The 12,433-nt window shown below is 44.1% G+C and overlaps 1 protein-coding gene across 5 annotated transcripts in view; it reads left to right on the top strand.

The window, feature by feature from the left end:
- LOC140198141 (uncharacterized) overlaps positions 1-12,433 on the top strand; it is a 197,954-nt gene that overhangs the window by 157,751 nt on the left and 27,770 nt on the right. For 4 of the 5 annotated variants that reach the window (XM_072259103.1, XM_072259102.1, XM_072259100.1 and 1 more), the window contains 2 exons: positions 4,440-4,535; positions 9,575-9,682. In XM_072259103.1, coding sequence (XP_072115204.1) covers positions 4,440-4,535; positions 9,575-9,682 — 204 coding nt within the window. The remainder of the gene's footprint in view (positions 1-4,439; positions 4,536-9,574; positions 9,683-12,433) is intronic. The other variant, XM_072259101.1, reaches the window with a different exon arrangement.

Here is a 12,433-nt window from a genome sequence, read left to right as displayed (position 1 = left end):
AACCCATCTCAGATTGTCATTGACAACCACCCTCTCACCACGTTTGAGCAGTTCACCTACCTGGGCAGTGTCATATCCAGTGACGCTACAGTAGTGAGGGACGTTGACAATCGACTTGCCAGAGGTAGCAGTGTCTTCAGTTGCCTCGAGAAACGTGTGGAAGAACACCAGCTGTGTCTGTCCACAAAAATCCAGGTGTACAGGGCTGCTGTCATCACAACACTGCTATACGGCTCCGAAGCCTGGGTCTTGTACCGCAGGCAAATCCAGTTGCTCAGGTACTTCCATCAGTGCTGCCTTTGCTCCATCGTGGGGATCAGCTGACCGGATCGTGTCTCCAACAATGAGGTCTTGGAGAAGGCTCAACTTCCAAGCATTGAAGCCACTTTGCTGCTCAGGCAGCTCTGCTGGCCAGGCCACACGTCTCACATGGACAACTCCAGGTTACCGAAAGCTGTACTCTACAGAGAACTCCCTCAGGGGAAGAGAGATCACAGTGTCCTGCACAAGAGGTACAAAGACCAACAAAAGCAGCAGCTCTCTCAGCCAAATATCGAGGTCAATGAGTGGCGGCAGCTGGCTTGTGCCAGAGACCGCTGGGGAACGCTGATCCACGGTGTAGCCAAGAGTCTTCAGGGATCTGGAAGAGCGACTGCTGAAGAGAAGAGGAGACACAGGAAGGACGCAGTAAGTTGTTTGTCACAGACTGGGCACAATGGAACAGGACAACGTGGATCACCAGTCCATGTAAAACCCGTTGATAAATAGCTTTCATTGTAGAGACAGACTTTTATTGTCCGTTGTTGCACTAGTGCAGTGAAATGACTCAGATTGTAATTCAAAAATCACCACACTGGAACATCAGACAAGTCTGTAAAACACAGCGGTTAGTAAAATATAAAAACAGGTGAGCCCATTCAATGTTCTGAAAGCAAACTTCATGCTCCTCATCAACCTACCGTCCTCCCCTCCATACAGTACCGCGCTCACCATTTATCAGTCTTCCGTCCTCCCCTCCATGCAATACAGTTCTCAACAACTGTCAATGGCCAAATAAACACGGCCCTACTCTGCACTGCCATACTGGGCTGAGAGACCTGGAATGAGATTGCTAACGTGTCTGCTCGGTCACTGCCCACCACTGTGAGTGCTAGCGGCACACGTTGCATGGAGTTCAAATAAACAAAGTTTATTTTTTCAATCACAAACTCTCACGGAGCCCCGGTTGAGAAAGCCTGGAATAGATGGCTTTGCTGCCAAGTTTGCAGACGATACAAAGATTGGTGGAGGAGCTGGTAGTGTTGAGGAAAAAGGAAGGGTGCAGAAGGACTTAGACAGATGAGGAGATGGACAAGAGAGCGGCAAATGAAATGCAATGTTGGAAAATGCATTGTCATACACCTTGGTAGTAGAAATAAATGTGCGGACTACTTTCGAAGCGGAGAAAATCCAAAAGTCTGAGATGCAAAGGCCCTTAGGAATCCCTGTGCAGAACACTCTAAAGTTTATCTTGCAGGTTGAGTCAGTGGTGAGGAAGGCAAATGCAATGTTAACATTCATTTCAGGAGGACTAGAATATAAGAGCAGGGATGTGATGGCTGAGGTTTTATAAGGCACTGGTGAGGCCTCACCTTGAATATTGTGAACAGTTTTGGGCTCCTGATCTTGGAAAAGATGTGCTGGCATTTGAGAAGGTTCAGAGGAGGTTCACAAGGTTGATTCTGGGAATGAAAGGGTTATCATATGAGGAACGTTTGATGGCTCTGGGTCTGTACTCGCTGAACTTAGAAGGATTTTGAATTTTGAAAGGCCTTGACTGTCACGGTCCCGACCGTTAATTCCCCATATTCTCCTAATTCCCTTTGATTGTGGCACACCTGATTCTCATCTCGACCCTCAGCATAAATACCCTGGCTTTGCATCCACTCATCGCCAGATCATTGTATCAGTCAGTGTGGTAATTTACGTTCCTGGCCACTTAGGATTTTGTATTCTAAGTTTTACTTCAGTACCGAGGTTTACCTGTGTAATCCTGTCTCTCTGTGTTAAGATAAGTGTTGCCTGTCACCTGTCTCCTGTTTACCATTCAGCTCCAGCAACACCCTGTGTCAAGAGATGTTTTGCCTGCCTCCTGCTTTTCCGCTCACCCTCCTGTTTACCGTTCAGCTCCAGCAACACCCAGTGTCAAGAGATGTTTTGCCTGCCTCCTGCTTTTCCGTTCACCCTCCGGTTTGCCGTTCAGCTCCCGCCACGCTCACGCCCTCGTCTGTATCCTAACTCTATCTCCGTGCCAGTGTCCTGCGTTTGGGCTCACCTGTTCTTTGCAACATAGACAGAGTAGATGTGGAAAGGATGTTTCCCATGGTGAGGAAGCCTAGAACAAGAGGGCACCCCAGGATAGAGGGGCATCCATTTGAAACAGAGATCCGGAGAAATTTCTTTGGCCAGAAGATGGTAAATTTGTGCAATTTGTTAACACAGGCAGCTGTGGAGGCCAGGTCGTTGGTTGTATTTGAAGCAGAAATTGATAAGTTGTTGATTGGCCACAGCATTAAAGGTTATGGGGAGAAGGCCAGGGAGTGGGACTGAGAAGGTTTAAAAAACACTGTGTGTCCGACAGAGTGATCAGCAGCACTGGGGCTCCACAGGGGACTGTCTTGTCTCCCTTTCTCTTCACCATTTACACCTCGGACTTCAAATACTGCACAGAGTCTTGTCATCTTCAGAAGTTTTCTGATGACTCTTCCATAGTTGGATGCATCAGCAAGGGAGATGAGGCTGAGTACAGGGCTACGATAGGAAACTTTGTCACATGGTGTGAGCAGAATAATCTGCAGCTTAATTGTGAAAAAGACTAAGGAGCTGGTGGTAGACCTGAGGAGAGCTAAGGCACCGGTGACCCCTGTTTCCATCCAGGGGGTCAGTGTGGACATGGTGGAGGATTACAAATACCTGGGGATACAAATTGACAATAAACTGGACTGGTCAAAGAACACTGAGGCTGTCTACAAGAAGGGTCAGAGCCGTCTCTATTTCCTGAGGAGACTGAGGTCCTTTAACATCTGTCGGACGATGCTGAGGATGTTCTACGAGTCTGTGGTGGCTAGTGCGATCATGTTTGCTGTTGTGTGCTGGGGCAGCAGGCTGAGGGTAGCAGACACCAACAGAATCAATAAACTCATTCGTAAGGCCAGTGATGTTGTGGGGATGGAACTGGACTCTCTGACGGTGGAGTCTGAAAAGAGGATGCTGTCCAAGTTGCATGCCATCTTGGTCAATGTCTCCCATCCACCACATAATGTACTGGGTGGGCACAGGAGTGTATTCAGCCAGAGACTCATTCCACCGAGATGCAACACAAAGCGTCATAGGAAGTCATTCCTGCGTGTGGCCATCAAACTTTACAACTCCTCCCTTGGAGGGTCAGACACCCTGAGCCAGTAGGCTGGTCCTGGACTTATTTCATAATTTACTGGCATATTTTACATATTACTATTTAATTATTTATGGTTTTATTACTATTTAATTATTTATGGTGCAACTGTAACGAAAACCAATTTCCCCCGGGATTAATAAAGTATGACTATGACTATGACTAAAAGAATTAGCCATGATCGATTGGCAGAGCAGATGGGCCAAATAGCCTAATTCTGCTGCTATGTCTTATGGTCTTGGAGTCTTCTAAACAAAAATTACTGAACACATCAGTCTGAATGAATTAAAATATCTGGGTGAAGGAAAAGTGTCCCTTGAATCTTATGGTGGACAATGCCTCAGACATGTATCACTGGTTCCCAATGGACTTCCTGGACAACCACTACCCTTATCCATGTTAAATGTCCCAGCATTTGGACAGTTTAGTCTGCAATCACATTGAGTTCAGTTTTTTCTTGGGCCAGAACACTGTTTGAAGCCTTGAGCATCTGGGTGTGGTGATGGTTCAGTCCTCAACAGCAGAACAGGCTTCACAGTGGAACCTCAGTGCTGTAGCTGGGGCTGGGTATTGTCACCAGAGGCAGGACCACATCAACTGAAACCTTCACCATCTCTAGAATAATACAAAGCTGATTTGTAGTGGATTGTTACCTCATCTGCTGGATATGTACACAGGGAGACTGCAGTGTATCTGCCAATTCTGCATGTGCAGACACTTGATAAGGGATTACGGAAGTTATCAAATATGTGTTTGTTTGTGTTTTTCTGTTGTTTCCTGGATTCTCTGCTTGCTGCCAGTGTGATCCCTGGACTTTCTTCAGTCCGGTATTCTGATTTCTGCTCCATTTCTGAACTGGTTGGGTTTCCCTGTCTTTAAGAAGCCTGACTGACTCGGGGACCATCTTCATTACCAAGAACACATTGTAAATTGATGCTTATGTGAAATAATTTGTGTAGATCAGTTACTATGGCTTTCAAACTGATTAATTTTCATTTATCCAAAGAGGATGAAGATAAATTTCAAAGATGGATGTCTGTCAGTAATGTTGGTTTTCTCATTATCATCGTCATTGCTACAATTTTCTGGATGGCATTTAAAGGTATGTGCTGAAATATTATTCTGTATTTTCATATAAATGATGAACTCGGTTCTCTGGAGTTTGGTTGGAATGGAGAGAGTATCTCAGTCAGGATGTTGTGAACTGCTTTACCAGGACCACCCGCACCTGAAGTCCTCAGTCCCACAGCTGAAGTCCTTTCCCAGAGGGAGATCTGCTGGAGGTTTAGACTTTAATGGCATTTCACTGATGCTCGTGGAACTGAAGACAAAATGTTGACCTGAGCAGACAGTTGCCTCAATGGGACAAGGCAGTGTGGGGATAATTTGCAGTAGATTACGTGGCTCATGTTGGGATAATATGACTAATGGTGTCCTGCAAGGATTTGTGTTTGGATTACAACTTGTCTCAGATTGACGGAGGAGTAACAGGTTGCATGACGACATTTCCCAATGGAGTAAGGAGAAGTGGTAGCAGCTCTGTGGCCAACAGGGATTAATAGATGGGAATGAGCAAAACCAGGGATACATGCCACTCTACAGCAAGACAAATTCATGTTGGCATCAGGATTCTGACAAGTCCTGAACAGCTCTTGGAGACACAGAGGAATTTTGTGTCCCAAATCACAGGAAGGAGAAATTGGTGTTTAAGGATTCTGGTTTATGCTTATTGAGCAGAATCTGCAGAAACTAGGGCTGTGCTGAATGGATCTGAGACAGTTAAAGGGTGAAGTAGTTAAATTTTACAAGAAGTCAAATTTTACAAGAAAAAGAGCTTTGACCAGCAGCCAATCCAGACATCAGAAGTTTGGAGAAGAGGGGACATCAACCTAGTTCACTTCTTGAGTATAAAAGGCAGCAGTGGGTCATGGTTTGGTGACCAGCCACCAATCGGCATTTAGGATTGATTAGTAAGAGCAAGTTAAAGAAAGGCAGGGGCAAGTACAGTGTTCATCGTCTCAGTGGACTTATTCAGAGTGGTGATCTTGAGACTTTAGCTCTTCGAGGTTTTTGCTCTTCAAAGGGAGGCTTCACTCAGGGAAGACAATGAAATCAACCTTGAATTTTTTTCCCTTCTCTTCTTTATATATGCCCAGTTAGGACTGTAGAGATGCCAGGCAGGATAGTGAAATGCTCCTCTTACATGCTGTGGGAAAGCAGGGAGACCTCCAGTGTCTCTGGTGACTACAACAGGGAGAAGTGCATCCAGCTGCAGCTTCTAACAAACAGTGTTAAGGAACTGGAGCTGAAACTGGATGAATTCCAGATCATTGATGATGCTGAAGGGCTGATAGATAAGACATATCAAGTGGTAGTTACACCCAAGATGCAGGACACAGGAAACTGGGTGACAGTCAGGAAGGGGAAAGAGGTTAAGGACCCAGTGTAAAGTACCCCTGTGGCCATCCCCTTCAACAACAGATATATCACTTTGGTGAGACAAATACAGAAGGGACGGTTTGTACCTGAACTGGAGAGGGAAGATTTGTTAATGCTTCATGGTGGGATTTAAACGAGAGTTGCAGGGAGATGGGAACCAGAGTGTCAGGACAGTTGGTGGAGAGGTTGTGGAGACAGATGTTGGCAAGACCACAGATAAGGATCTGTGTTTCAAGAAAGTTCAAGAAAAAAATATATATCAAATACGTTATACTGAATCATACATAAAAACTCCTTACCCTATATTAGAACATACAACACAGTACAGGCCCTTCAGCCCACATTGTTGTGCCGACCCTCAAACCCTGCCTCCCATATAACCCCCCACATCAAATTCGTCCATATACCTGTCTAGTAGTCTCTTAAATTTCACTATTATGTGTGCCTCCACATATTCATACAGATTAATTAATCACAAAATTGAAATATAGTAATTAGTATAGAAAAGATATCTAGCCCACTACCAAAACCGAAGCTGATTAGTGAAGAAGAAGAAGGAAGAGAAAAAAGTATATTATTAGCCATCAGCTGTGCTTCAACAGCAAATCAAAGGTTTTGAAAATAATTCAAAAAAAGGTCCCCATATTGTTTGAAAGTCTTGTTTAGGTTCAGAAGTTGAACACCGAATCTTCTCTAAATTTAAACATGACATTACATCACGTAGCCATTGAGCGTAAGTAGGCAAGACTAGTTCTTTCCATTTAAGCAAAAGTGCTATCCTTGCCATAAGAGAGATAAAAGCTGGAATGTGCAAATCAGCTGACTCCAAAATAATATCCTTCCCTACAACAATATCAAATAGAGCAGTCAAAGGATTAGGCTTAAAGTTTACTTTGAAAAGTACTGAGAAGGTTTGAAATACTTCCTTCCAATATTTTTCAAGACTTGGGCATGTCCAAAACATATGAATGAGCAAAGCTTCTCCATTATTACATTTATCACAATAAGGAGATATATCGAAATAAAAGCGAGACAACTTATCTTTGGTCATATGGGCCCTATGGACCACTTTAAATTGTAGAAGAGAGTGGCGGGCACGTAACAAAGAAGTGTTAATCAATTTGAAAATTCCTTCCATGTTTCCTCCAAAATTGAAGTCTGTAAGTCTTGTTCCCAAAGAGTTTTAGTTTTATCTAAAGGGGCACTTCTCATTCCCAGCAACCAATGGATCTATATCTGTAAATATTAGATTATAGATCCATTATCAAAAGGTTTCAAATTAGAAATCACATTTAATAGGTTCTTATCAGGACTTTTAGGAAATGTACAGATTTGAGACCGTAAAAAATCTCTAATTTGTAGGTATCGAAAAAAGTGAGTTTTAGGTAAGCTATATTTAGTTGACAATTGCTCAAGCAAAAGGCCACATCGATCATGGAAGGTTTAAAAAAAAATTAGAAAAAAGAGGACTTAAAGAGAAAATCTCAATGAGCCAAAGTATTTTCGGAATTGTACCCATATCCTCAAAGTATGTTTAACTACCAAATTGTCAGTTAACTTACTCAAAGACAAAGGAAGTGAGGATCCAAGAATATAACTAATCGAAAATTTATCAACAGAGTTAGCTTCTAAAGAAACCCACATCAGATAATCCTCATGATTAATGTAATATAACCAAAATGTAGTATTACATATATTAACTGCCCTATAATAAAAACGTAAAATTCGATAAAGCTAGCCCTCCATTCTTTTTAGCTTTCTGAAGATGAATTTTGTTTCGTCTAGAACACTTATTTTTCCATATATAAGAAGATAAAATAGAATCCAGAGAATCAAAAAATGGACAGAAAGTACAAAACAATGAGGTGCAATGGGATTTGAGAGTCCTTGTGCAGGACTCCCTAAAGGTTAATTTGCAGGTGGAGTCTGTGATGAGGAAAGCAACTACAATATTAGCATTTATTTCAGGTGGACTAGAATAGAAAAACAAGGAGGTAATGTTGAAACTTTATGAAGCACTGATGAGTATTGTGAGCAGGTTTGGGCACCCTAGAAGGGATGTGCTAAAACTGGAGAGGATTCAAAGAAGATTCACGAAAGTGATTCCAAGATTGAATAGCTTGTCATATGAAGAACGTTTGATGGCTCCAGGCCTGTGTTCACTGGAATTCAGAAGGATGAGGGGTGACCTCATTGAAACCTATCGAATGGTGAAAGGCCTTGATGTAGTGGATATGGAAAGGATCTTTCCTACGGTGGGAGAGTTGAAGACCAGAGGATACAGCTTCAGAATAGAGTGGAGTCCTTTTAGAACGGAGATGAGGAGGAATTTCTTCAGACAGAATCTGTGGAATTCTTTGCCACATGCAGCTGTAGAGGCCAGATCTTTATGTATGGCCTATTTAAGGAAAAGGTTGATAGATTCTTGATTGGTCAGGGCATGAAAGGATACAGGGAGAAGGCAGAGATTGGGGCTGAGAGGAAAATTGGGTCAACCGTGATGAAATGGCAGAGCAGACTCAATGGGCCAAATGCCTAATTCTGCTCCTATATCTTATGGTCTTATGGTCTGAATTAAAGATCACGGGGAGATAGAGAGTCCTGCTGCTACTTGAGGGCATCTGGGACTGGGAAACTTGGGGCAGGAAATTTAATTGCAGAAAATTGGTTTGTTCCAGTGTTTTCCAACTGGGAATCCCTTTTCCTGGGGTGAAAAAGGAGTAACACCCACTGTATAAATGTAACTGGGCACTGTGGGTGCTGGTCACCCTCATGCCCATTATTTCCATGTCAGGGGCACGTGATGTCATTCCCTGTGCAACACTCCCCTCTAGTGGAACTGCATGGTAACTGCATCATGTGTTTTTGACCACCCCTGTAACAATTGGTTTCACTATCGCAGCTCTGAACTGGGACATCTGCAGCTATTAATTACTGACCTTCATCCCTCAGGGCTCCCAAACACCTCGACAACAACCATTTATTCTGCCGGTGCTGATTTTCTTTCCTCCTCCCTCCATTCCTTCCTGTGGCTTTGCTGATTCTCTCTGTTTTACTTTTGCTATTTGAGTGAGTGTGGTGTAGATTTCCCAGATCTATATCTGGATCCTGGGGGTTCTGGTCTCAATCCCCGTCCCCACAAAGCCTCTGTAACACTGGCCATGTGGAGCTAGGTCATTTGTCAGCCATGAACAGTTCGAGGGACTAAATCACCTGCTCCTGGAATTAAAAACTGAATCTGCTGGGAATCCTCAGCAAGTAGCAGGTGAAGCACGGACAAGAAATAGGTTGCAGGGAAATAGGGGGGGTGGTTGGGAATGGGGTTGATGAGATTTGCTCTGAGAACTGACAAAGTGTCAGTGACGTCCCTCTGTATCGTGAGGAAATATGAAATCAGCATCACTCATCAGCTTGTCGGTTTCTGTCACACTGCTTTTTGTTCAGCCTTGCTCAGTATAAACCACGTTCCACATTCCCTCCAACACTGACTGCACGAGATCATTGGCAGAGATCTGCTCTTGAACAGAGTGTGATGAAAGGTGCTGTGAACTTGGAGAAGTTCACTGCTGTCCCTCTTCACAGGAAATTAGCTGAGTTTTTCAGTTCATCTGGGCATCAGCCTTCTGTTCAAGAGGCAGCATTCTCTCCTCTTATGACCTTGATCTGGTTACAGATACAGTTATTCAATGTTTTTAATTGCAGGCCTCGGACGAGAGGATGTAGGAGCTGCCGTTACATCGATGGTGGGGCTGGTGTTTTCTACAGCATATGCTATTATATTCATGTGCTGGTCAAGGAAAGGATCTCCAGGTACCTGTTATTGTCTAACTTGCATTTCAGCAGAAATACCAAGTGACTCATGTTGACAAAATGAACTCCTCCCACACACCCCCACCCCCATCCCCACAGAGTCTCTGGATTCCTGTGGCATCCGGAATGCAATTGTCCTTCATGATTGACAGGTTGAGATATGAAGTGGTGACACAGAATGTTTGGAGTTGTTCTGGAGTCAACTCTGACCCGACTGCAGAGGAGGTTTTGGGAGAAGTGGCCCTGAGGAGGGAGTGTCATAGAAAAATATGACACAGAAACAGGCCTGTCGGCCCATCTAGTCCATGCCAACCCATTTAAACTCCCATTGACCTGCACCAGGACCGTATCCCTCCATACCCGCAACCATCTGTGTGCCCATCCTCACTTCTCTCCAACGTTGAAATCGAGCTTGCATGCTCCACTTGTACTGACAGCTTCTTCCCTGCTCTGACGACTTTCATGTTCCCCTTAAACTTTCACCTTTCACCCTTAACCTGTAAACTGTTGATTGTAGTCCCACCCAATATCAGTGAAAAAGACCTGTTTGCATTTACTCTGTCTATACCCCTGATAATTGTGTGTGCCTCTGTCAAAGCTCCTCTCAATATTCTACATTCCAGGGAATATAATCCTAACCTGTTCAATCTTTCCATATCACTCAGGTCTCTCAGAGTATAAATTTCCTCTGCACTCTTTCAACCTTTGCTTCATCTTTCCTGTAGGTAGGTGACCAAAACTGCACGCAATACTCCAAATTAGTCCTCACCAACGTCTTATACAACTTCAACATAGCATCCCATCTCCAGTATTCAACACTTTGATTTATGAAGGTCAGTGTGCCAAAAACTTCTTTATGATCCTATCTACCTGTGACTCCACTTTCAATGAATTATGGACCTGTATTCCCAGATCCCCTTGTTCTACCACACTCCTCAGTGCCCGACCGTTCACTGTGTAAGACCTACCCTGATGGTCCAACCGAGTGCAATACCTCACACTTGTCTGCATCAAATTCCATTTGCCATTTTTCAGCCCATCTTACCCCTTCCTCAGGCCACCCTACCAGGGATAGGGTCCCTCTTGTCCTCACCTACCTCACCACCAGCCTCCGCGTCCAGCACATAACTCTCTGGAACTTCCACCATCTCAAACAGGATCCCACCACCAAGTACATCTTTCCCTCCCCACCCTCCCATTTTCTACTTTCCACAAGGATCGGTTCCTATGCAACTCCCTTGTCCATTCATCCCTCCCCACTGATCTCCCTCTTGCCACTTATCCTTGCAAGTGGAACCTGCCCCTACCCCTCCTCCCTCACTACTATCCAGGGCCCCAAACAATCTTTTCAGGTGAGACGACACTTCACCTGTGAGACTGTTAGGGTCATATACTGTATCCGGTGCTCCCGGTGTGGCCTCCTTTATATCGGTGAGACCTGACATGGATTGGGAGCCCATTTCACCGAGCATCTACACTCCATCTGCCAGAAGAAATGGAATCTCCCAGTGGCCACTCATTTAATTCCACTTCCCATTCCCATTCCAATATGTCAATCCATGGCCTCTTCTAGTTCATTTAATTCCATTTCCCATTCCCATTCTGATATGTCAATCCATGGCCTCCTCTAGCCCATTTAATTCCACTTCCCATTCCCATTCCGATATGTCAATCCATGGCCTCCTCTAGTCCATTTAATTCCACTTTGCATTCCCATTCCGATATGCCAATCCATGGCCTCCTCTAGCCCATTTAATTCCACTTCCCATTCCCATTCCGATATGTCAATCCATGGCCTCCTCTAGTCCATTTAATTCCACTTCCCATTCCTCAATATCTCTGGAATACCATGGTTCCCTACACCTGTTAACTTTACCTTTTATTCTGACAGTCACATACAAGGTTAGCACTTTCAAAATTACATTTTTGAAGGTCTCCCACTTACCAAGTATGCTTTTGCCGGAAAACAGCCTGTTCCAGTCCATACTTGCCAGATCCTTTCTGATACCATCAAAGTTGGCCTTTCTCCAATTTAGAATCACATCCTGTGGACCAGTCCCATCTTTTTGCAAATTTGCTTTGAATCTAATGGCATTGTGATCACTAGATGCAAAGTGTTTGCCTACACAAACTTCTATCACCTGCCCTGTCTCATTCCCTAAGAACAGATTGAGTACAGCACATTAGGTCCTTTTCAGCTCGTTCCGCTGATTGCCTCTCTGTTCTTCTCCTACTAGGTGTAGGGTCCATGTCAGGCTTTCAGTCAACACGTACCTCCTGCCCTGGAGGTAAAAGGTGATTCCAATGGAGAATTTTGACAGGGCTATTCCCGGCTTCTGGCTTCACCCGGAAAACTGGCACATTTGGCATCTGGCTGTCCGCTATGTAAAGTGTAGACACCCAGTTATCAGCCAACTTCCTCCAAATAGATCAAATGCAGTACTCTTCAGCCTCAGGATTCATTCGGGGCCAATAAGACAGATCTCGGACCAATCTGTAGGTCTTGTTGTTAAAAAAAATTACTTGTAAGGATGATTAGTGAGGCACAGAGAAATCTGTATTTACTGACAAGTACCTTTATTGTTTAAACTAACAAGAACGTGAATTCATACACTAAATAACTTGTGTGCCCACCCGCTAAGTACCCCTGACTTTCCTCAACAGTCAAAGAATAGCAAAGGTATTACCTGGCAAAGGAGTTTACGCTGGCCAGGCGTTCCTCATAGTCCTGATTCACTCACCACGTGTTTC

Source organism: Mobula birostris, chromosome 5 (assembly GCF_030028105.1).
Source record: "Mobula birostris isolate sMobBir1 chromosome 5, sMobBir1.hap1, whole genome shotgun sequence".
In the NCBI taxonomy this organism is placed as follows: domain Eukaryota; kingdom Metazoa; phylum Chordata; class Chondrichthyes; order Myliobatiformes; family Myliobatidae; genus Mobula; species Mobula birostris.
This window is presented reverse-complemented; position numbering and strand designations above follow the sequence as displayed.